At 34.6% G+C, this 27,380-nt stretch overlaps 1 protein-coding gene across 2 annotated transcripts; it reads left to right on the forward strand.

The window, feature by feature from the left end:
* Window positions 1-27,182, forward strand: LOC127833982 (uncharacterized). 2 transcript variants are annotated; one of them, XM_052359511.1, is made up of 3 exons: window positions 1-497; window positions 22,906-23,903; window positions 26,833-27,182. In XM_052359511.1, the coding sequence occupies exons 2-3, from the start codon at window positions 23,036-23,038 to the stop codon at window positions 27,177-27,179; spliced, it is 1,215 nt and encodes a 404-aa protein (XP_052215471.1). In that variant the 5' UTR covers window positions 1-497; window positions 22,906-23,035; the 3' UTR covers window positions 27,180-27,182. The 2 variants fall into 2 exon arrangements, with proteins under 2 accessions (XP_052215471.1, XP_052215472.1); XM_052359512.1 differs by having other exon boundaries at window positions 26,836-27,182.
* The last annotated feature ends 198 nt before the right edge of the window (window positions 27,183-27,380 follow it).

The raw sequence follows: 27,380 nt of genomic DNA on the forward strand, positions 1-27,380 counted from the left end.
TTGGTTGCTCTTCAGTTCGATATTTCTAAAAACTTGTCTGTGTTTAATAACATTGTGTGTGTGTGTTTTCTGGGATTTTTAGTGTACACACGTTTGGACATAGATATTTCAATTCATTTTAGTTTGTAAAATCTTGTTTGTTGAAAGAGAATTATCAAAATGGCGACATCTGGAATTTCAAGAAATTATGATTTGGTTAAATATTATTGTTGTACAACCTGCGAGAAAAAACGGTCTGTAGAAATAGATGCAGATTTTTACTGTAAAAAATGTCTTAATTACTTCTGCAGAAAATGTATAAACTCCCACAGACAGCATGGTCGGTGGTTTTATAAAAAATCGCCTTATGGAAAGGATAAAATAAAGAAGTGGCCACTTTCTAAGAAGATGGAGACTTCTCTTTTAACATGTGTCATACACAAGGTTGAACAGTTAACAATATACTGTCCGGACCACAGTCAGCTGTGCTGCTCGAGATGCGTTGAGCTTGATCACAGGTAGCTTATTATTACTTATTTTATATCAGTATAAATTATTGCATTGTATTACCTGTATGCAACAGGGGCATCGGAAGCACATTAACATTGGAGTGGCGGATGGGGTGGGTATGAGAGAGGGTATCCCTCTCCCGTTGGTGGGGTCCGGCGTACCCCGGATTTTTTTTCAAATTTTAGCATCAAATGGCGCATTTTGGTGCGTTCCTATGCCTGATACCTGACCTTATACACGTCTATTGCAGACATTTTCTGAATGACAAAAGTTGTGACAGACAGACACACGATGGAGAAGTGATCACTATATGTCGCAGTATGTACTTTATAGCAGGCGACACAGCAATAGGGATCATGTGGGTTGAAAGAACGTTCTTCAGGATTTTTTGTGCCGAAATTCCATTTTGGAAATTTGAAATTCGTTGGTTGGTTTGGAGTACACATATTGCAATGACACAAAAAGTGGTAAAAAAATTAAATAAGTTTTAAGAATTATAGAATTACTTCGGGTTATTACAATTAATTCAGGTATCTTGAGGTATCTTTAATTTTTTGATAATTAAGGACTATTGGATATCGGCACATTTGTTTCATGTCATACTTTCCTTTATATTAATAGAAAGAAGCGAAGGCTTAGATCATACTGACAATTAAATATTCCCAGGTTTAATTACTCAATAATTAAGGTAGTATCGTTATAAAAGAGACCGATTAATTACCCACGGTAACAACATAATTGACACGTACATTTCCGCGGGCGGTTGATGACAATCAACAATACACGTGTCATAACCGCGAAAGCGTGATTAGCTTGCTTCCTGATAAAGATATTCTCAAATATACATGTATTGAAATGATTTTTTTTAAAGGTCTTTGCCGAAATTTCATTTTGCCGACAATATTGGGGCGGCAGCTGCCGCCCCTGCCGCCCCAGCTCCGACGCCTCTGTGCACTTACCATCATCCATGTTAATTTGTTTGGATTATTCTATTAAGTTATATAAGGTTTTCAAAATCATTTCTTGTGTGCAATTTTTTCTTGAGCTTTAATTTGTTAATTTGTGTTTGTTTGAAATAACATTTCAAAGTTCAAGCATATGGATTACAAGACGTTGGCAACATTTCAGCAACAAATGTAGTATATAGTATAGCAATACCTTAAGGCTTTAATCAACCTGCTTGTATAATGTCTCATGCATATGTTACTTTACTCTATTTATGGAGGATAGTTCACACTTGTATTTGCTTTTTTGAGCCTCTATTGTTAACCTTCTCATCGTGACCTTTTCTCAGTTTTGTTTCTTTATATTGATTGTTTGTTGTCTGTCATCAACAATTTGCATATAAACACTAAAGGGGCGCCACATGTCTTGCCCTATATTCATGGAACTTTGTATTAACAGTTCGTGTAGATTAAATATAAGCTCAATAGTGCCTTTTCATCGATTTTTAGTTGGTCGCGTTAGATTGGTCGAGTCAATTTACAGACCTTGTTTTGCAAATCAGTATGTGCTTAGAAGCCTTAGCTATGCTAAGAGCCGTAACTCACCATGCTAGGAATGATAACCGCTGCCTGTCTGCACTGCAGACGACGAATACTTAGGAGCGTCTGCTCTACTACTCAGTGAGTGTATTTACCAGCTTGTAAGACAAAATTGGCCTGTCTAGTGTTTATAATTTAAATCTGTACATATTGGCTGCTTTCAGGGAAAACAGGGTTTAATGCATGTCAAATAAGATTAGCCTGTGCACACTGATTAGCCTATGCAATGCGCTAAAGCTAATCAAGGACGACAACAGCGGACAATTTCAGTGCCTTCAGCAATTTGATTATAATTTTGTGGCCGGTTTGTTGACATTTGTAGTTTAAATCTGAGTTTTCATGTAATTTCCAGACCGGGAAAAATATGTCTTTTACCCAATATCCAGAGATCTTAAAATACTTTTGGGAATGTCTGGTTTGTCTGATCTTTATTAAACTTTTTCAGAGTTTTTTTCTATTCATATAGCCACTAAGTTAAAAACTAGTTCCAGCTTTTTAAATACATGCCGGACAGAGGGACATGTTTCTTACATGCCGATGGTGATACCTTGCAAATACTCTACACGTCACATTTAAAGCTCACCTGAGCACAATATTCCCATGGTGAACTATTTGATGAAATTGTGTCGTCCTTTGTTCATCATCAACATTTGCCTTTTGAACACCCAAGGACGGAATTTAGTGGAAAATCTTCTTAAAATTCATTCAGAACATTTTGTCCTAATGATATGTCAGCCACGTTTCAAGTATGGTCATGTGAGGTAAAAACTAGGTTACATGAAAGAACAATCTTGTGAACACTCTAGAGGACAAAAAAATTGCCCAGTTTTTTTATGAAACTTTTTGTCAGAATGATATACCCGATGCATTTTAAACTGGGTTGTGTATGGTTTAAACAAATAGTTTGTTAGATAAAATAAAAAAAGCATATGAATACTAAAAGACCACATTTATTGTCTAATGAAACTTAGTACTATTACAGTTTTGGCATTAACCCGCTCGACCGTCGACCGAGTCGAGTGATTTTTGCGTCGGTCGAGTGAATATTCCCAGCCGGTAGCCCGATCGGTCGAGTACTTTTTTTCGTTTCCGAACTAAGCAAATTTTCCGAAATAGCAACAACTAGACGCTTATTCATTACTGTATCGATTGATCTCCCTTGAGCGCTCGTTGACTTAACGCTTATAGAACAGTATTGTAGACCAATCTCGCCTGACGCTTTAACACAGTTGTCTGGCAACCGTAATAAGTGGGTGGAGAACTTGTAAATGACTCGGTTAAATGTCTCTTTTGCGTTACTTTACGGGCGCAATGCCAAACCCAAACCTACAAAGGAAGATGATAAAAAAGTACGGGACGATTGAACTTTACCGGTACGCAACACTTTACATCAAACAGCGTACCCTAACCCTTAACACCTTACACATAACAACTAACGCAACACCTTATAATTCTTTTTATCCTATATATTTCCTTAGTATCGGGGGCTTCCGCCCCCAAACCCCCGCTTTGTCGATAGTGGTTAACAACTGCGTACCGGTAAAGTTCAATCTAGCCAAAAGTACGAGCAGTCTCGGAAAAGTTTCGGCCATCGTGGCAAACCAATCGCCCCTGACTTTTGGTTTCGATGATGTCAACGGGGTGATGACCTGCTCCGTATGTCAGCAGTTTTCGCGCGATAAAGACAAAAACGCGTTTGTGAAAGGTACTACGTTCTTAAGAGTTGATGGTATCAAGGCTCATGAAGTTAGTGAGAGCCATTCAGGCAATCAGTCGTAATTCTGCCATTAAAACACCTGTACATCAAAGTGAAGCATGCAAAGCTCTCACTGCCTTAAGAAAGGCCGACCATGAAAAACTCATAATTAAAATGAGAAACTCACGTGCTTGTGCTAAGCACAACTTAAGTTTTATAGCCTACAATGTTTTGTGCAGACTAGATAAGATGAAGCAAGTGCCGGTTGGTTCACAATACTGTTCTCATAAGGCCGAGGCCAAATTCTGTGAATAAATTGCGAAAACAACCAGGGGTGAAGTTGTCAAAAAAATCCTGAATTGCTCATGGTGTAGTCTTTCATGTGATGGATCAACTGACTTTACTGGTGAGGACATGGAGGATGTATTCGTGTGCACCTGTACTAATGGCCGAATAGAAGACTCTCTTCTACACTTTGGGTCGGCAGAATCTGCCTGTAGTGAAGACATATTCAAGTTCTTAATGCAGACCCCGAACACTTCGAACGTAGAGGAGTCTGTGAGAAACAAACTTGTTGGATTTTGTGCTGATGGTGCATCCAATATGCAAGGTAATACTACATTTCAATCAAGTATCAAAAGTAAATTTCAAATAGTACATATATTATTATATGAATACAGCTTGAAATTGCATTTCAGTTCAAAAGCAAAATGGTCTAAATCCACGATTCCAATTGTAAGAACAAAATAGAAAGCAAAAATTGATTGTTTATACAATCTTGTTTGGTTGTGGGTAAATTGGGTTTGTGCAGTTTTGTGAAATGTAACAGCTTTAAAAATAAATTATAAAAGTAACATTATCTGAATTTAAGGGTTGAACAAAAGTTGTTCCAGCACTTCTAGAGCAACGATGGCCATCCATTGCTAATGACCCATTGCCTTGTACATCGCCTTGAAATTATCCTTCAAAGATGCAGTGAAAAAGGCGTGCCCCGGTCTTTATGAAAAGGCTACAACACTTCTTCTTGGGTTGTATTATCCTTTTAGAAAGAGCTCAAAAGAGCAAAAAGGTAAATAAAAATATATACTTGATGTGGTTTTAAGTAATTGCACTTTTGTATTTATATCATGTTCATAAACAAAATTCTTTAGTTGAATGTACACTTGTGTTTATTTAAAATAAATGTATTTATGTCTACAGTCAAATTATACATATGCACTTTCAGGTCTGCTTCGCACGTTCGAAGCCCTTGGTGAGAGGCAGTTGTTGCCTACTCGCATTGGTGGCACCAGGTGGTTACCGCACTACATGAAGGCAATCATTATTTTCTTAATGACGTACAAAGTTGTGCGGTACCATCTTGAAAAGATGTAAGCCAATATCATGAATTAACATGTAATGCAGCCACTTAAGAATGAAATCTGACTTTTTCATTTAAAGTGCAGGCAGTTTAGTAGATAAATTAACTGCATACTGCATAAAATTTCATATGCTTTAAACGAATCGAAAATAAAAAACTTTAACATTTTATGGTTTGGTTGTTTTCAGATGCAGTGTACGATGAGAAAGAGATTGCAGTGCTGTTCAATCATTTCGGGCCAGTGGCGTTTCCTGATGTTCTCGTTACTCTGGAAGATGTAACTGATGAGTGGTCAACATTACGCACGTTGGTCTACAAAAGGTAAATATTGTTATATAAATAACATAACTGTTAAGCAAAACCACAAATATATACATGACTGAAGAAATATTCACATCTACTTTGAAATAAATTGTGTCATGGTATCTCAAAAGTCATCTGGTTAAAATGTTATACTAAATTGAATGTTTTACGAAGTATTTGCTTTTGCAGGTATCCTGACTTGACCATCGTTAACTGGGAACAGGTGATGATTGACATGGCAGCGCAAAACCTTCAGAACATTTTTCAACTGATACAAATTGTTCTGGCTCTACCACCAACATCGGTCAATTGCGAGACAGCTTTCAGTGCCATGAAACTTCTAAAAAATAAACAGAGGGGACGGCTTGGTAACGCATGCCTCAATGATTTGATGACGATTAAGATAATGTCCCCAAGAATTGAAGATTTTGACATGGTACCTGCCATTGCTGATTGGCTGGTTTGTGTTAATCATTAATTAGTAAAAACAAAACTGTTGTAGTAATCATGCAATTATATATGATGTATTAACTTACAAATTTAGTATAGTTTAACTTATACCATCATGGAAAAAATCCTTACAAAAAATTATAATGTTTTGCATACTGCATTTTAGATGTCCACACCATCTGGGCAAAAGCGTAGAATCCACTAAGAACCAGATTTGACATCTGGAAGCAGTAGCAGAACATCTGCAATAGTTGTTGAAGATTCTGACGACACAGGAGCCGACACAGAAGCTGACACAGAAGCAAGGGCTTGTCCTTCTACTAGTGCACAGGTATTATTGCCATTTTTTTTACATTGACATTACATTTTCTTAACACAGATGTACGTCTTAAAGTTTTAAATCATGAGTGCTTTTACAATATTGTTTTCCTTTAAGAGCATAGCTGAGATGACGGACACAGATGACAGTGGTTCCGACTCTGAAGATGATGACCTTGAGATGTCAGAGGACCTTGTGTCAAATATGTTGTGTGATATTAACCATGAATAAAAACAAAACCAAGTTTTCTTTTGAAAATATGTATTGTTCACTGTCTCTTTTTTACAAAAATAGTTTCAAATGCTACAGAATATTAACTTTTATTCGGGCTAGTTAAACTTGATTCGGGCTAGTGACATTTCCAAGCTGGTAGCCCGGCTGGGCTAGTGCCTAAAAAAATTAATGCCAAGACTGCCATTATCCAATTAAAATCTTAGCCAGATTGCAATCTTCCTGAAAGCTCAAGAAGGGCATCAGACATTCAGCCCAGCAACCATATTTTACAGACCAATACAATATAAATATGTAATCGCTTAGACATATTCATGGTCTATCACAGCAAACATACTTTTTAGCTTTACTGCGAAAGGTAGAAGAGCTTATGGAATGGCATGGTGTCTGTCTGTCTCTCTCTGTGTGTGTGTGTGTGTGTGTGTGTGCGTGCGTGCGTTAGACTTTTATTGTTTATCCGATAAAGTCCACAGTTTTCATCTGATTCTTTTCAAACTTGTCCAGTGTCTTTATATTAATGAGGACTCGATCCTTATTGATTTTCAGGTCACTGGGTCAAAGGTCAAGGTCACAGTGACTCAAAATAGTAAAATGGTTTCCGGATGATTACTCAAGAATGCTTAGGCCTAGGATCATGAAACTTCATAGGTAATTGATCATAACTGGCTGATGACACCTTTTCATTTTCAGGTCGCTAGGTCAAAAGTCAATGTCATAGTGACTCGAAATAGTAAAATGGTTACTTTTTCTTGTTTATCCGATAAAGCCCACAGTTTTCATTCGATTCTTTTCAAACTTGCTCAGTGTCTTTATATTAATCAGGACTCGAACCCTATTGATTTTCAGGTCATTGGGTCAAAGGTCAAGGCCACAGTGACTCGAAATAGTAAAATGGTTTCTAGATGTTAACTTAAGAATGCTTAGGCCTAGGATCATGAAACTTCATAAGTGCATTGATCATTACTGGCTGATGATCCCTATTGATTTTCGGGTCACTAGGTCAAAGGTCAAGGTCACAGTGACTCGAAATAGTAAAATGGTTACTTTTTTTTGTTTGTCCGATAAAGTCCACAGTTTTCATCTGATTCTTTTCAAACTTGTTTAGTGTCTTCATATTAATGATGACTCGAACCCTATTGATTTTCTGGTCACTGGGTCAAAGGTCAAGGCCTCAGTGACTCGAAATAGTAAAATGGTTTCTGGATGATAACTCAAGAATTAGGGCTGCAACGGGTACCTGAAATATCCGATGATATCGCCTCCAACATTAGATTTGTGGGTACGGAAAATTTCAGTTACGGATATTTATTTTCATAGTTGTATGTAACCTAGCCCTGTTTTCACAAGTATTGTTTTTTATACAGACTGGTTCTGTTCAAAAGATAAATCATACGTGTAATAGTCGATATTTATTGAAGAGTGACATTTTATATCAGATCATTTGAGATCCTTATGCTTTTATTGTCATTGGACATTCCGTAATGAGCCCCCAAAGCAAAAATAATTCGAAATCATGGAGGATCTACAAATTACAAATGCAATTCCTAATGGCAATAAGTAAGTTTCCAATCCTTATTGTCTTTCTGAGTTGTATTAAAAACAACGGTAGTGGATCCAGTGCGGCTAGAAGGTGATTCAGGTAAATTTTGCATAATTTCGCGACCTGTCAAATTGTGTTCCTGCATTATGTATTGTCTTGAAAGCATATTTCGTCATATACTAAGTTAAAATGCTATCTTGTGATGCAAGGAACCTCAGTGCCCAGTGAGAGAATCTTCTCCACAGCAGGAGACCCTGTCAGTGCTCATAGGGCTTGCCTGGACCTAGTCCGAAATAATTAGACGTAAGCTACCCCGCTTACGTCTAAACGGCTACCGTCGTTTTCCTATAGCAAATTGAGTTCAACTTAAACATCAGTTTTTCTCGTTAAATCTTTGCTAATGCATAAAATTATCATTAATTAGACATAAATGTGAGCGATTACCTCTTAAATGTGTAAAAATTGTGCTTTTAAACCAGTTATGTACATTTTTAAAAATAAACATACACAACACACCAAGTGTGTTTGTCGTTTATAGAATTACATTGAATTATCTTGAACGAAATTAGTTTTTGAATAGGTTACACATAACCAATTGTTGTTGTACAACAAACCACATCACTTTTTAGCTTTCTGTACTCTTTAATTAAATGAAACCTATATGTGTGTGTTAAAACTACCAGTTGTATCACGGAGTGTATATTGATAGGAGATGAATCGAGTATTTGACCCTTACTGTAGTAAATTCAATCTTATGCAAAAACTATTCATCCGATTTTATTGGTTTATACGTTATATTGTTGCTTATTAATTCCTCTTTAAAAAAATATACGTTTTAGTATATTCCCGCTGTTATTAATGGATATATAGCGAGATAAACACAAGAAATACACATTTTATGTTTTACCACCGCGCGTTTTACCGTGTTGTGGCTATCGATCTTGTACAATTAGCGTACAGCGAAGCGCCGAGGTTATACATTTTGATGTACCCACTCACGTCTTTTGTTGAATTATAGTTTCATTTCTCGGCCGATTTTGACAAATTATATATCATTAGAAAGCTAACGTTACGTAGTAAACAGATATATAAATATATATTAAGTTTTTCTTCTGATGTCGACAGCCCGGCGAGTTATAACTTTAACTTTTGTAAATATCATACCGTTTTGGAGTTTTAGAATCTAGATTTATGGTTGACATGTTCGTACTTAATACCAATGTGTAGCGTTCTTTTGATTTCGACAGCCCGGCGAGTTATAACTTTAACTTTTGCAAATATCATACCGTTTTGGAGTTTTAGAATCTAGATTTACGATTGACATGTTCGTACTTAATAACAATTTGTAGCGTTTATATTTGGAGTTGAGTTTTAATAATTAGATCTTGCTTAGGAGAATAGAATTCTGTATACGATAGAAAAAAATGTTTAAAAACGAAAGTAATTAAGGAATGAAGGCGGAAGAAAGTAGCGCGCGTTCCTAACGCACTGAACTGATGCTACGGTCTTGGCGATTATGCTTTTGTTTAGAAACCGGCCATTGAATTTCCTTTGCCATGATTATTATATTTTTTATGGAATATATTGTAGTATTTTGTTCAAGAAACATATCAATAAAGCTTATTATAAATAAATCTTAATAAATTAACGAGTTCAGCTCTTGTTTATAACACAGAAAGGGTGTTATATTTATTATGAAACAGCGTATATAGCGTACCCTCTCGATTTTATTCGGCTTTACATGCATACTTGAAATAAAATGGGTGTCAAAAACATTCATCGTTTGCTGTTAATTATCAACGAGGGAATTATGTATAATTATATGAAATGTTATTTACCTTACATTATCAATTTATTAAAGATTCTTGAAAATCACGGTCGGTGTTACGCGGGTCATTTCGTATTTTGACATCATGTCCACTATTCAAAATCAGATTTTTTTCACTGGGACGATGGCGGCTTAGATTTAGACAGGCAGACAGATAGTTTATTCAGACTTATACAACAGTACATCGTCTTCAACTCAAATATATAAATTATTTTTACTTTTAGACGAATTGTTAGGTGATTACACATATAGCAGTGATGATTCTGAGAATGTTGCCATGTTTCTTATCCGTGTAATCTAGAGTCCGTGGTTTGAGCATTTTTATCGCGGTGTTCAATAAAAGATATCTCAATAATCTTGTTTATTGATAGATCTGTGGTTTTATTGCCCCTGTGTTCAGCACAAACCAATTATCTCGTTATGATCAGATACTGTGCCGACCAATACTAAATAACACTATGGTGTCATACGCCACAGCAGGGACCTATACTTGTGATCATGGAGTCTAAGTGCAAGACTTAAAAAAGTATGTTGTTTCGCTTGCGGTTGTTTAATCCAAAACGGGCCTTCCCAGCTGGCACAGCTGCTGATATTCGAATCTGAATACTTAAACTTATTCAGACCTTATTCTTAACCGTTGCGCGTATTACGATATCGGATTTTAGGCGTGAATACAACTCAGTGAAACTATTCAATTTCTTATACAACATTAAGCATATTAACAGTTATTGAAATTAACAATATCAGCGACATCTTTTTAAAGACTAAACACCTTTTCAAGTATCGAATTTAACATGTCAATAAAATATATTAATACCAAAAAAGGTTTCATTTAATATTGTTCACATTAAACCTTTAAACGAAAGTGTCGCTTTAGCTATTTTCCGTGTCTTATTAAGCCGCGAATCGTTTGCTAAAAACAGTTAACAAAAAGGGCTACACGTTCTAATTCTTAATGAAATACAAAAATAAGTATAACATAATTAATAACGTCCATAAACACACACGGCAAGATCAAAGTTTTAATGGAAAACTAATATGACATTCCACGTAAACTATTATTTTCGTCTAAATCGAATACTATATATAGAGAAACAATGTATTTATAACCGACCAATGAGGTAACATTATGCAACTTTCAATTTACACAGTGCTATATGGCAACAATATGGAATTTGAACAGTGGTAGTGTTTTAAGGTCTGGACTATCATTACTTGTATGTTTGTATAAACATTTTTCTAATGCAATTAGTAAAATAATGTTTATATTGTATGTTTAATAATTTATTGCATGATTATTCTGTGCTGTTATATGAATTTGATGCCGTTAAAGCTTCCGACATGAATTCATGTCGGAACGATGCTATTGCAAAATAGCGTTAAACGATGTTAATTTTTGTGAAAACAAACATCAAACTTATGAACAGTGAAAAGTGTATTTTCACGAGCAAACTATTAAGTGAATAAGTGTTAAGGTTTCCTTTTATATGGACATTGCTACAATGTTAAAAGAGAAATGTGTTATGTTTTTTGTTAATAAATGTTAAATGTTTTTAAGTCAAATTATACTTCTAAAACATTGATTACTTTAGTTTAGACAGAAAATTCTAATTTTCTCTTATCTGAGGGATCCGGATCCGAAAAACTGCAAGAAACCATATTTGGATTCGGATTTGGATCCGAACAAATTTTTTGGATTTGTTGCAGCCCTATCAAGAATGCTAAGGCGTAGGATCATGAAACTTCATAGGTACATTGATCATGACATGCAGATGATCACTATTAACTTTCAGGTCAAAAGTCATGGTCACAGTGACTCAAAACAGTAAAATGGTTTCCGTATGATAACTCAAGAATAATAAGGCCTAGGATCATGAAAGTTTATAGGTACATTGATCATGACTAGCATATGACCCCTTTAGATTTTCAGGTCACTAGGTCGAAGGTCAAGGTCACAGTGACCAAAAACGTATTCACACAATGCTGCCACTACAACTGACAGCCCATATGGGGCATGTTTTACAAACAGCCCTTGTTTAAAAAGAGCAATATCGAAGCAATAAGTCCAGAATGACTTCCCCTTGAATATGAGAAAATTTTGAAATCCCGCTTGTTTACGCAATTAATTCCACAGTTTTCATCCAATTATTTCCAAATTTGCACAGTATCTTTATATCAATGAGGACTTGAACCCTATTGAATATGAGCAGTATCGGAGAAATAAGTACACAATAATCTCCCCTTGACTTTGAGAAATTCTCCTTGTTTGCACGATTAAGTACACAGTTTCCATCTTATTCTTTCCAAACTTGCAGTGTTTTAGCAGTAGAGCCATTCAGGCCCTCATTGGCATTGTTTATTTAAGTCCATATCCAGCGACATAAAATTATACAAATATGTAAACAAATAATTACAAACTGACAATAATTATGCATGTTATTGGTAAAAAAACAAATCATTCATTTGTACGAAGCACATTACTCACATGTATGGTCCATCTTCAAGAAACTTGGTAATAACATTAAATGTTGTTCAAATGATATCAGTGGAGTTCAAAACTGGTCATGTTGGATGTAAAACTAGATCACTAGGTAAAATTGAAAAAAAGGTTTGTTGACATACTTGTAGATAACATTTATTGTATATTTTTTTCATGACATTTGGTAAGAATATTTGTCCCAATCATATCTCAGACTAGATCATGAATGATAACTGGGTGCTGTAGGGTGAAAAACTAAGAACACTGTATTATGTGAATTGGAAATATTAGACATCAAACTGGGAATGGGCATCATTTTGATGATTTTCTCAAACAAAACTATTCATTTCATGATCTGAATTTATTTTTGTACTATTTTATCTATACTTCAAGCTTAATAAGCAATTTTCTATGACTTTTTCATTAACAGTGAATTAAAAGAAATAATTTTAACTGTATTTTTAAACTGTGTTCATGCGCCACATGGGCACAGTCTCATTTTATAAGGATTTTAAAAAAATCTATAAAAAATCCAGTTTTGTAGTAAAATAAATTTAAATGATGATATTATATATGCACATTTATATTTTAATTATATTATGTAAATCTCAATAAATACAACTTTTAAAGCTGGGTATTATGCACTGTTGAAAAAACACAATTTATTCCCAAGTTGATGTCTTATTCCAACTTTACATATAAAAATATAATAATACTGTGTTAAGTCACTATGTAAAACTGCATGATAACAAATCTTATAAAAATTATAGAGGCCAAATTGATTTTATAATGCTCGTCAAAGCATTTATTTCAATGATATCTCGGCCGATTTGAAAACTTTTGAAGTAATAACATTTGTCCTAAATGATTTCAAGGTTGAGTTCAAATCTACATCACTATGTCATATTTAAAGAAAATATTATGAACACACAGTAGAAGTATTATATGTTTCCTCAATATCATAGAAACTTGCTGAACATTTATTTGAGTTATTTCTCCACAAAATAAGATATGATTAAAGTCAATACATAAACATGTCTTCAATGCGGCTGGTAGCTTTGCTTATAATGTTACAGAAAATACATGTATCTTTTTTTTCACTCAAGAGTCACATGTGTGACCCGCTCCTAATGAAACTTGCTCAAAACATTGATAAAGTGTGCTGTCATAATATCTGTTCTGCATAAACATTAAACAATTTTTTTTTAATGACCACCAGATGATGGGGCTGTTTTACCAGACCAGGAAGTGCTATAATTGTAATCACCCTTTTTGGTGTAGTTCGGTGTGTGGCTGTAGTGTTAGGTGTCAGTTTTGTACCGTCTTTGTTACCACTTTAGATTCACATTTTAATATATTATCAATGAAACTTTAAACTTTGTTAGAATGTTTATCTGGACAGTATTAAGGCCACATATGAATCTGATCCATGTGCGCGGCCGGTGCATACAAAACTTCATTATTGAATACGCCTGGCATTGGTGCCAATATTTCACGATGCATGCAACACAACCGTGTATATGAATTCATTACAAATCATATGTTATGCCAATAACAATGGCTTATTGAATAAAGTTTTTCTAATGTTTTTCACACTGTTATAAACCGTATAAAAAACTGTTGTGTATGCACTGTTTGAAATTCTTAAAAAAAATGATTTAAAAGTTATTGGAAAAAAGCATCACTTACCGGTGTGTGTACATCCATTGACATGCATTAGTGAACCCTTTACAGTGATCCTGCTTCCTGAATATATGTCAAGGCCTGAGTTCAAAATTTGTGTCATTTGTGTGTTGAAAGTAGGTTACCAGATGAACAATAAGAAAATCCTTTGTGCAACTACAGAGACCATATTTTATGACTCATTCTGGAAACAACTCAGAATGTGTACCGGTATCTTGACAATATCTAGGCCAAGTCTGAAAGTGGATAACATGCTTCTAGCAACAATGTCACCAAGTCAAATCTTAAACTTAATTCTTAACACTCTAGTGGGATCAAAAAATAGACCACCAGTTGAAGCCTTCCACAATTCATTTTCAGGAACTCAGATAAGCCCTTAAAGAGACTGTCAACCACGACGACGAAGAAAAGAAAAGTTGTAAAATACCGTATGTTTTTACCATTATAAGTTTATATTGATTAAAATAGCACGACTGGTATATTACATTGAAAAAAAGTTGTTAAGTTTTCATATTTTTAGTATATTCGATAATAAATTTTATTGGGTATGTCTACCCAGTATGTAGTATGTAACTACATGTACTAGGCAAAAATATAAATAACGCCAGTAGATTGAACATCATCGTCACGAGGTAAACCCAGGAATACAAATTGTGCATGCGTAGTGAATTGTATATATTTTATATAAAAAATTACCAATATACTTGCGTCATTTATAGTGTTTATATCGTTATGTCACATATTTTTGCGATGTACTTTCGATTTCACATCGCGAAATTGTAATACCTAATATACTGAAAATATGATTTTTTTTCAAGTTATGTTATATGCCAGTCGTGATTTTTTTAATCAATATAAACGTATATGATAATAGGTGCTATCCAATTTACGGGCAAACGCCTATTTGATAACCACGTGAAAAAAAGCGTCTGCCAAGCTTTAACATTTAATATCTCATAATTGTGTGCTTTTTTAGCCTCTGGAATTTAAAGCTGGTTAGGTGGCTGCGGCGTAGTAGATATGGTGTCGGCTTAGTGACTTGGGGGTCTCGGTATTGATCTCTTTAGTGGAAGTGTTCTTTAGATAACCCTTAAGATGCCAAGTACAGATCCTACCCAGGAACATGTTATTCCATCTCATGTCTCAAGTCAAAGCAAAGACCTATAGATAACACAGATTGGAAACTCTCGTCTTCGCGATAGCGATATGCGATAATATCTAACGGCGGACGCGGGTCACGTGACATTGTATTTGGAGATGCCGGTGTACCTGTAGATTCTTCCCTGTTCCAGCTACTGTCGGCCATTTTGTTATAAAGCAATCAATTATTCTTCGAAATTAGTGGTTAATATTTGTTGTCGTAGGGTATTCTGAGCATGATCTGGTAGTTTATATTATTTTGATATTGTTATTAACAATCTTAATGTGTTAATTAGTGTTTTTAGCGCTCGGTTGTCAGTTTGCAGAGCAATGAATGTCTGAAAGCGCAACGTTACGAACTTCACGTAGTGAGCAAAGTCGGTCGCCGAAAAAAGACATATTGAATATTTTTTGTGTGAATAAAAATAAGTATTTATTTTCTGTGTTGATAATTCTTTAGGTTTTGGTAGTTATTATTCTAATTAATTATTAATTTATCGGAATTTGAAAGAGAACACTGGATTCGTTCATTTTCGATAATTTTTGAAAAATTGAAAGGATCGAAGCATTTTTTTTAAAAACATCTTCATTAAGCATCACATATTGATAACGTAAGATATTTATGCTAGGTGAGATGTTAATCTACGTGTATGTATGATTGATAAAAAGTAGACGAAAATAAGGTATTTTAAAGGATTTTGCCTTTGTACAATTTGTACTATTTTATACTGTTATTCCATTCAATCATTTTTCACACCTGTCGCCAAAGTGGTTTGTTTCTTTTTGAAAAACTTTTCTATTTCTCATCCCATATCGTTGAAGTAAGATTTTTATGCTAGGCAAGATGTTAATCTAAGTATAGATTTAAACAAACTAGAAGAAAAGAATCAATTTAAAGTATTTGGCCTTAAACAATGTTGGTACAATTTTTAGCTCTTTTCTTCTGTTGTACAAGATTGCTGTCAAACTTGTTTTTGTTCTTTTTGATAAACTTTTTCATTTTTCATCCCAAATAGATTAAGTCAGATTTGTATGCTTGGTGATATGTTAATCTAGGTATGAATTAACTAAACTGGAGGAAAATTTTCATTTTAAAGGATTTTGGCCTTGTAAAAAGATGGTACAATTTTAAGCTCTTTTACCCTATTATACACACAAGTCGTCAAACGTGCTTTGGTTCATTGTGAAAAACTTCGTCATTATTCACCTCAAATTGAAGAAATAAGATTTTTATTCTCGGTAATATGTTAATCTTGGTATGAATAAAAAAAAACTCGATGAAAGTACAATGTATGGGTTTAAATTCTCATTTAATATCTTCTTTTATTAGTATTACCAGTTTTCCTGTCAATGTTTCACATGCAAGTTAATATACAACTATATTTTAACAGATAGCTGTGAGATTACTATTAAAACACAAACAAAAGCTGTGAGATGACTATAATTCGCCGGCCACGGCCACTGATCACACAATTAAAATCAATCAACAACGCAAACTGATAATTGAAGTTAGAATCCCGTCTTTTAAATTAATTCTCAAGAATAAAAAAAACACACAAAGCATCTTCTTCAGTTCGCTAATTGATCCGACGATTAACACGCTCGTGAAATGTTTGGGTTTTTTTTCTTTTCGCGAAATCCTTGCCCACGATACTGAAAGCTTAATTTAATTACCAAAAGAAAAAAAAATTGATTACAAACAAAACTTTAATAACCTATAACTCATGAATAAGATCTTAATAAAAAGAGAATTAAACAATTGAAAAAATCTACACAATCAATATTGAAATAAGTCTAACTGAAACCGTTTTTGGATCGAACGATCATAGCATTTATTATACTGTAATGTTGTTTTAATCAGAGACCTAGATCTATGTGTCCACATACATCTATCCGTTTTGAAATAATAATATTTTATAAGGTTTTAACTGTTTGAAATACCAAATTTTACAATAATATTTTATCAGCAAAAGCCTTTCAAATAAACTATTCAACAGCATTCTCGCCGCGATTAGGAAGTTCTTAGCGCTATTTCTTGAACGATCGCGGCATTATAAATTCTTATTGTAGGTAAATAAAATCGATTTTCATAAAAACATAATTACTCATGTTTCTATGAAACTTTATTTTATAAAAATCGGATCATTATTGACCAAGTAACAGCCGCCTTTCTATAGCGCCGTAACATTTTCGCATAACTTTGCTCGATAATCGTAGCCGTTGCTACTGACGCGTCGCTATCTTATCGCAATCGTGATACACCGGCTATCTACGGACTACTCCGATTGATTCATGGAATAAATCGTCTGCTGATTCTAAGTGTACTTATCGGTTTCTCGACCACGTGACCCCGCCGCGAGATAGCCCGATAAGGCGCGAAGTTTCCAATCTGTGTTATCTTTAGGTCTTTGGTCAAAGTAAGCTGTTGATTCAATCATAAACTGATTTAACATAATCAAAATAATATAATGTGTCAGATCAATTTTGATTGACTGGATTATCCATGTATAATTATGTGAACTGTAGGATATCTTACTTATTTTGTTTTTTTTTGCAATTGAAACATTTCATTAATACCGGTATCTCCATAGGTTACAGGTTTTTTTGTGCAAACTATTGTCGCATAGTTTAAATAAGGTTTCCACTAAAAACGAGCCATTTTGTAGTAATTCAAAAATCACAGTCTAAACTGCATACACTAAGTTTGTAGCTGTATGGTAAATATTTGAATGCAAACAAACATAAGGTTATATCATCCATTTTTTTTATTTAATTTATACATTCTTTTAACACAAACAACACACACATATATTTCAGTAATCATATGAGCTTATTGCCCCCCTCCAAAGGTGAAGGGATATTGTTTTGGCATTGTCCGTCCTTCCGGCACTTTTGTGTCCGGAGCCATATCTTGGATGTGCTTTGGTGGATTTCATTGAAACTTGGTATGAGTATATATATATATATATATATATATATATATATATATAGTTATATACAGTCAAACCTGAATTCAGCGGTCAGTCAAGGGAAATGGCCAAAGTGACCGTTGTCCACAGGTGACCGTTGAATTCGGATCACAATTTTAAGATGGTTTGTCAGTTGGTAGTAGTGCTACCTCGTTACCCCACCCAGTCGTTTGCATACAGTGTTAACTAAGCATGATAACATAATTTACTTACATTGAATAATACATAATAACATCTTATAGATTGATTTAATTTCATATTGTTATTAAACTAAAGCAATGAATTTATCAACGCTAGTGTAATTGTTTACTCATGCATCTCGATCATTCAGTTAAATAAAACTTGTGACGTGCCGTTGACGTCACGTCCGTACAAGTCTAAAAAGCGGATTCGCTTTCATAAACCGATAGTACGGTGATATTGTACCGTTCTAATTAAAAGAAAAGGACGCAAAACGTTTGTTAAAATTTATTCGTACGCAAACATCACACAAAAAGCATTTTAATTCAACAACCTCATTCAAAATACAACGCTTCAAACTCACATTTGCATTCGATTCATACTTCTCCATAATTTCTCGCTTACGCTTAAGCACACTCTATACTTGCGTACGTCCAACACAGAGCACACTTGCTATTACACGCGAACTTTTTCCAGATGCAAATAGTTTCAAACACTTAACTCGCTCCTCTAATGTGAGGAACTTAAGTTTACCACTTATTGTTATTCCGTGATTTATTATTCCGATTGCTTTTTAAAGTGTTGTGAATGCTAGAAAGCTCTTTTAAAGAATGATCCGAAAATGTTATTTTAAAACCGATACTCAATGTTGTCAGTACAATGTACTAATTAGCGGTCATATAATTAGCGATTATTACTTTAAACATGTCAAAAACTCTGACATATTTTTTGTTGAAGAAACCCCCACAATTATCCCCGGAAAACAAACCTTCTCAACACCTTATTATTTGTTTACTCGCAGCGGGCCGCTTTTATAATATCAAAGGAAATTACCGCTATCAAACGCTTTAACCGCAAAAAAGACGGACAAAAGATGTGCAGTGTTTTTAATTTTCGCGACTCGAGACGACTGACGCGTGACCGTTGATTTCAGTTCAAACATGAATTTCGGAGTTGAATATGGTGGCCGTTGGCCGTTATGGACAGGTGGCCGTTCAATTCAGGTGTAATATAGAGTGTTTTTCGTCGGGGGGATTCCAGACTGACCGTTGTCTGCAGGTGACCGGTAAATTCAGGTGGCCGTTAGGTCAGTTTCGACTGTATATATATATATATATATATATATATATATATATATATATATATATATATATATATAGTTATAGTTATATAAGTAAAATGTAATAATCCAGATTGTGAATATTATATAATAAAAGTAAAAACACGTGTCTGGGATTTTAAATATATATTGATTTAGCCAACGCGTTTCGCATAGGTCATCAGGGCATAATGAGCTATGCGAAACGCGTTGGCTAAATCAATATATATTTAAAATCCCAGACACGTGTTTTTACTTTTATATATATATATATATATATATATATATATATATATATATATATATATATATATATATATACGGATAAGAGGATGATGCACACCAAATGACATTGTACACCATCTGTTTATAACGGAGTTATGGCCCTTTGTATACATTCTGTGTAAATGAAGCATGTGGGGGTATATGTCACGTCTGTGACAAAGCTCTAGTTTGGCGGGGGATATCAATTCAACGAATTTGCTTGTTTATATGTCAGTCTGTCTAGGCTTAGAAGAAGCATGTTAATTATGTTAGTATATTCAGTCCATATATAAAACTTATATGGTAATGCATTGCGATACAATATAAATAGTGAACACTTCACATCATTTATTTGCAAATAAAAGACTAGTAACACAATCAGTAATGCTTAAACACTGTCATCAACTTACAAGAATATTTATGTATTATGTAGTAACAAAGCGATGTTATCTTTTGAAAAACTGTTGAATGAATTCCTTATGTATCATAATCCATTCAATGCATTATGAAAAACAAGAATAATACAGAATAGTATGCAGTTTATTCAAAACAATAAATTATACATATAATTTTATAAATAAACAATGCTGGTTTTTTACTAGTGTATAAAATATTTATCATGGGACAACAACAATAAACAGCCAATTTATTAATTTATGATGCTAGTTGCTACTGTTTATTATTACACTGTCTTACTAGATGATCACAACGTCTACGTATGGAGTTCTTTTACCAACTTGTGGTAAGTTGTTTTATTGCAATGTTGAACATTAAGTTGCAGAAAAGTGGTCGACATATAGGCTAAATTTGCATCCGAACAATCGCTTTTCTTCAACATGTTAATTGCCTTCAAATCGTTAATTTAACAACCCATTGACAATGTTTGCACATACGTCTTTATAATGTGACAGCTGATTTTTGTTTACAGAGAGACAGATATAGTCTCTACAAAGTTCTATAAAAGTTCACATATGTTCCTTTGAAATTGAAGTAAACCTACAGAACCAATTCACAAGATCACCATGGCTAAAAACTTCATTCCATGGAAACTTCAGATAGTTCAGGAATCCCTCCTTTGTTGATTTCTGGAAACCAACACTGTCAGTTTTGCTCAATAGAAAGGCTTGTGTGATGTCCAGTGCTTGGCAGAACAGCTTCTAAAAATGGAGAACCAACAGTGAGCACAAATCATAAAATTTGATAAATGATGCAGGCGATGTGTAAAGTTTTCTGTTTAATTTTGAACAATCTGGAATATTGTGGTATTAAAATCCGACAGTGTTAGATTTAGGGGTTTTAGGCCTAATCTGTATATAGTGATATGTAACATCGGCAAAGTGAGACGCAGCAAGGTTAAAACAAGTTAAAACTAAGCTAAAATACAAAACAGTTAAATCGCAATATTGATACATTTTGTAAATAAACTTGTTTCTGAAGGATTACAACCGCAACTTACAAGATTATTGCTAATGATCACATGTAAAACTCCTTTCTGAGAGCGAATGCAAATTGTGTCATAAAATCTGACATGTGAACAGCACGTACTGCAGGGTGGCGCATTTGAAATACCGCGAGAATAACGATGCCGACTATAATATTTTATATGACATTATTTTTAAACAAGCGTTTATTGATTTATGAGGATAATAATAACAATCAGAAATCAAATATATCGAAGCAAATAGATTTGAAAGAAATCTGGATTTATGCAATACATTTAAGACGGGTTATATTACGGGAAAATATGTTGCCCAAAGTTATCGCGTTTTGTAGTAACCAGTCTGTGGAATATGACTTGTTGCCCGTTACGGCTTAAGGCCGGGAAACAGGCAAACGGGAAGAAAAACAAAAATTTGCATTTTGGCGGTCAAAAACATATAATACAATAACTTAGAGTACGATTCGCTACTTAATAATTACTGCCATGACGTATTATTTCATGAGGAATGCATCTACGTGTCATATAGTGTTTGTCGAAGTGTCTATGTGCTCCAGCGCTCTATGATTTTCCATCGCGAAAATAGGTGACGGCAGGAATTATTTGACTTCATAAAGGTAATGTCTCTTTGTATTTCAGAAAAATGATACACATTAACGGTCAACGCCCGCTTCGCGGGCTTTTGCCCGTAAAAATTGTAAAAAATGCGATATTTTACAACTTTTCTTTTCTTTGTCGTCGTGGTTGACAGTCCCTTTAAATGCCATGATGGCCTTCTTTATTCATACTATGTTTTTTGTTTAATAATAATATGACATGATGCCTACATTCTTTATACTCAGGAGAAAGTCAAGTGTGGGCTATTATGCAACCAATTATGATGGGAGCTGAACATTTTGAAACTATTATATTCAAAGAAATGGTTTCATAAATGATAACATGTTTAAATGCAAGATCAATTTGACATGTTGGTGCGAAAAAATTGCTATGTGCCTTCTCATTTCAATGTCATATGATACCTTTTCGCACCAAGGGGGAAAATTATACTTTTGAAAAATCACTTGAAATGCATCCATTGCTTTACATTAGACGGTAACAAGAATTTATCTCTTGATTAAAAATTATGGAGTTTCAATATTTGTCAATATACTTGTGATTTGTGTCGAAATGGTTGAGTGTATGTGTGTATGTGCTAGTCCATTGTTAATTTGTACAGTATTTAACAATAAGTATGAATTATCACATCATTTTCCACTTATTTATTAATGAAGCTAATGCCAATTTATGCAAGAAAGCAATTAGTAAAGAGGAATTAAGTTCTCATAATTTATAACCTTAAAAAAAATATTATAGTCAAAGAGACATATTAACGGCTTATGCAAAAACATATTTTATTTTATACTTAGATTGCCATTTTATAAGAATTATTTCAATTTGATACACTGAAAACACTGAATGTCTTAATTAAAACACACTTTCTCCTGTGGCACTTTAATCAGTATAATAATGATGAGTTAAATATACATAACTTTATGTTATACACATGCATTCTAGTAATGACATTACTAAAGAGTGGTAATATCATTATAATGAAATAATGCACAATTTGTTGTTCAATGCGGTTTGCATTATTTCCCAAACACACAGTAGATAGATACATATTTATCTATATATTTTTACTTTAATAATAATCAATATAGTATTGCTTCTAGAAAAGTAACATGTGAATTGATGTAACATGCATTGTTATTGTATGTGCCTAAAATTTTTTTTTTGTTAAAATGCCCCTTCAAATTTGTATTATAATTAAAATCGTTTCGGGGTAAACAGTTGGTTATTGGTCAGTTGATTACTATTCACTCACTTACTGTCTCCTGTGTGGTTGTTTTTTAGACTATGCTTACAAGTAACTCCATAACCTCAGGCTGCCAGAGGGAAGTCAACCAACTTCAAGAACCTGTCTGTCAGCACGGAAAATACTCTTTCGCAATTGAAACAATGTCAGACATTTCAGGAGGACAGAATGAAGTCGTTTAAGGTTTCATACAAAGAACATGAGAGGCTTATTGTGGATGGTTTGCGTGTGAATATAGTATCGTATTTACGCGAATGTGAAACCAGCACAGTTAATACAACACATGAACATATGCAATACCCAATCAGTGAAATGCGTGAGGCAATCAAATATTTATTAGCAGATTTTGAGAAAAGCACTATTAAGGAGAATAAAGAAGAGCTAAACCTGAAACAAGCTCCTCTCAAGGTTGTGAGATACAGCTGCATTAGACTTCACTATGAATTGTTCCATCTCCATGTAGCCATACCGAAAGTACTGGGTAAACCTGAACTCTCTTTTATTGCCAGTAAAAAATGTCTGGAAAATATACAACAATCTGATATATTTATACAAGAGAACTTTTCAAACAAGGTTTTCACTGTGAATGGGAAGTCTGTGCACTATGTGGAAATGCTAAGTGATTCATACGAATGCATCAAATCTATATGTGCTCTCCCAAATGGACAGGTCCTGATTGCAGAAAATGTGAATAAAAATAATAGAGTCATGCTTCTGGATCAGCAGTACCAGGTGGTGAGCCACTTGGATGTGAGTGCTGCGCTGAACGACATGCAGGACATGTGTCAGATCACACCCACTGAAGTTGCAGTGGCTGTACATATTTATGCTAGTAAGACAGATGAGGTCCAGTTTATCACAGTCATCCATAGAGAGCTTGTGTCAGGAAGAAAACTTCAGTTTCAACATGGCTGTTATGGCATTGCCCACCATCAGGGAGACCTGTTTATTGCATCTGGTACTGCTCTGTTCAAGTACACAATGAATGGCAAACTAGACAGGAGACTCTATGTAGATGCCTTTACTGATGGTACAGGTAGGAAACATTGTGGATCATCCTGATAACATTTGTATAATGTACAGCAATTTTCTAGCCATCTTTTTTATGCCCCCCTTCGAAGAAGAGGGGGTATATTGCTTTGCTCATGTCGGTCGGTCGGTCGGTAGGTCGGTCCGTCCACCAGGTGGTTTCCGGATGATAATTCAAGAACGCTTAGGGCTAGAATCATGAAACTTCATAGGTACATTGATCATGACTGGTAGATGACCCCTATTGGTTTTGAGGTCACTAGGTCAAAGGTCAAGGTCACAGGTGAAGGTCACAGTTACTGGAAATAGGCATTATAAGGATTTAGCATGGTTCAAACAAGGGAGACAACTACGGTTTATGCATGTTCTTTTTATTACAGATTTGCCTCCCTTAAATTCATTCAAAATCTAATTTTACAGCAGAGATTCCAAATCTGACCTGTAACTGAGCCCCATATTTACTGCCAGTGCTAGGTTACCTTTTCCCGTTTGATCATTCTTAAGTATTGGTATTATAATGCTGCTACTGCTGCTGCTACTGCTACTACTACTACTACTACTACTACTACTACTACTACTACTACTACAACAACTACTACTACTACTACTACTACTTCTACTTCTACTACTACTACTACTACTACTACTACTACTACTACTACTACTTCTACTACTACTACTACTACTACTACTACTACTACTACTACTACTACTACTACTACTACTACTTCTCCTCCTCCTCCTCCTCCACCACTTCCACCACCACCACCACCACCACCACCACCACCACCACCACCACCACCACCACCACCACCACCACCACCACCACCACCACCACCACCACCACCACCACCACCACCACCACCACCACCACCTATTCTACCATGTCTACTATTACTACTTCTACTACTGCTGCCACTACTACTATTTTTACTACTACTACTACTACTACTACTACTACCACTACTACTACTACACCACCACCACCACCACCACCACCACCACCACCACCACCCACCACCACCTATTCTACCATGTCTACTATTACTACTTCTACTACTACTGCCACTACTACTATTTTTACTACTACTACTACTACTACTACTACTACTACTACTACTACTACTACTACTACTACTACACCACCACCACCACCACCACCACCACCACCACCACCACCACCACCACCACCACCACCACCACCACCACCACCACCACCACCACCTATTCTACCATGTCTACTATTACTACTTCAACTACTACTGCCACTATTACTATTTTTACTACTACTTCTACTACTACTACTACTACTACTACTACTACTACTACTACTACTACTACTACTTCTACTACTACTACTACTACTACTACTACTACTACTACTACTACTACTACTACTACTACTTCTACTACTACTACTACTACTACTACTACTACTACTACTACTACTACTACTACTACTACTACTCCTATTACTTCTACTACTACTACTACTACTACTACTACTACTACTACTACTACACCACCACCACCACCACCACCACCGTTCACAGTGACAAAAAACGTATTCACACAATGGCTGCTACTACAACTTATAGCCCATATAGGGGGGCATGCATGTTTTACAAACAGCCCTTGTTTTAAAAGGAGTCTGGTCAAATTGGGATTTTTTATATCGATAAAATGGCAAATTTGGGAATTTTTACCGACTAAATTGGGATTAATTTTTTTTAAACGAATATGAACACATCAGGCCTTTATCTTGCCATTTTTGAAAAAAAATCATATCAATTATTGTTATATACTTTGTTAGATGAATATAAAATTCAGAATGTAATAATCATTAGACACATCATTCTTTAAAAAAATGAAATGAGGATTTTTTTACCTATTAGTTTGGGATCAGGTCTGTTTGCTTTGGGATCGGGTCCATTAAAAGGCCATTTTTACATAGCAGAAAAACCCCTGATGTATTATAAAGTATTTGTTCTATAATGCATATGTGCTCTTTGATTGATACAGTAGCCAAAATAAGATTTAGAATTATTGATTTATAAACATGAGTAATGAAGTATTTTGACTGTCACTACATGACATGTCTATAAATAGAAACTGAGTTCATAGAAAAGAGACAATTTCTGACCGTCTTCATTTTTGTGGTCGTCAGATTACTGTGCAGTGCAATATGTTTTTTTTTAAATATAAAAAATCATATAAAATGGATACTTTTTAAATAGCTATAGTTGGATTTTAAGAAGATTCCAAACGTATGTATGTAATTAATTGAGTAATTTCATAACATTGTATAACTTAGGTACACTTTAAGTTGATGTTGTTGGATTGTAAGAAGTGTTCAAAGCTATGTATTAATTATAATAATTAATTTTAGCATGTTGTAATTGGTTCGGTGAGAAAATAGATAGCAACGCTTCAATATTTGTTGTTTGAAGTATTATTTTTCTTAATATAAAAAATAAAACACTTTAAACATACACATTAAATTGTAACACTGCACATGTATGAAGTATGTCTGCTTGTGTCAATATCACTTATGTCAGTACTTTGTTATCACATGGGTACCTGTGTAGGAAATCAATTATAGCTGTGTATAGTAACATTCATAATGTACCCATGTTGATTGAACTGACTGTAATTGTTTTCTATTGTGTAATTGTTTCCATCTGTGTAATTTTGCAACACTTCATTTCTAAATCACCAGCCTCATTTCAACATGTCAAACTTCTACATAATAACACTGCTACTGAAGTTTAATGTCACACTTAACTTTTCAATTATTGTAATATATGCATATATTTTAGATGTGTAAAAGTATATTTATAACTACATATGCGTAATACAATATCACTGCAGTAGGTTTAATAAGATTATTTAACATTTACAGTAATTCAATATCTTGATGTTACTCTGTTTTGCAGTAGACCAGTGTGCTGTGAGTCCCACAGGAGACAGGCTTTACATTATCAGCCGCCACCAGAAAAAGCTTCTCACCCTGGCAAGGGATGGCACACTCCTGGCTACATTGACAGACCCAGCAATATTGTTCCCACGTGGTCTACATGTGACCCCTGCAGGCCAGGTGCTGGTCTGTGGAGGCTTGCTCCCAACTGTAATACAGGTGGACTGGGAGGGGAAGATTAAGCTGGCCACTCTGGTTACATGGTGGGGTGGAATGTCCCCAGTGTCAGTCTGCTACAGCAGCTCCACATCATCCATCATTGTGGGACAGTGGGAGGACACCATCCTGGTGTTCAGAGTGGAATAGTGTGTACATGTATGTATTAGTTGTTGTAATTAGTGATAAATATTTAAATTACAATGTGTTGTTGAGCATACGAACGTTGAAGTGTGTTATATTTCAATACAACATTGTGTGTGTAGTTCTTGATGCAACGTTTTTGTGTACACATATAGTAATTTACTAATACAATGTGAAGTTTTTTTAAATATTAGATCTTATACATAT

The sequence above is a fragment of the Dreissena polymorpha genome, chromosome 6, assembly GCF_020536995.1.
Source record: "Dreissena polymorpha isolate Duluth1 chromosome 6, UMN_Dpol_1.0, whole genome shotgun sequence".
NCBI classification, from domain to species: domain Eukaryota; kingdom Metazoa; phylum Mollusca; class Bivalvia; order Myida; family Dreissenidae; genus Dreissena; species Dreissena polymorpha.

Bases quoted from the DNA above. Each gene is read 5' to 3' on its own strand.
- LOC127833982 (XM_052359511.1), top strand. From the start codon at position 23,036: ATGAAGTCGTTTAAGGTTTCATACAAAGAACATGAGAGGCTTATTGTG. The intron at 23,904-26,832 runs GTAGGAAACATT...TCTGTTTTGCAG, and splicing joins TGCCTTTACTGATGGTACAG to TAGACCAGTGTGCTGTGAGT.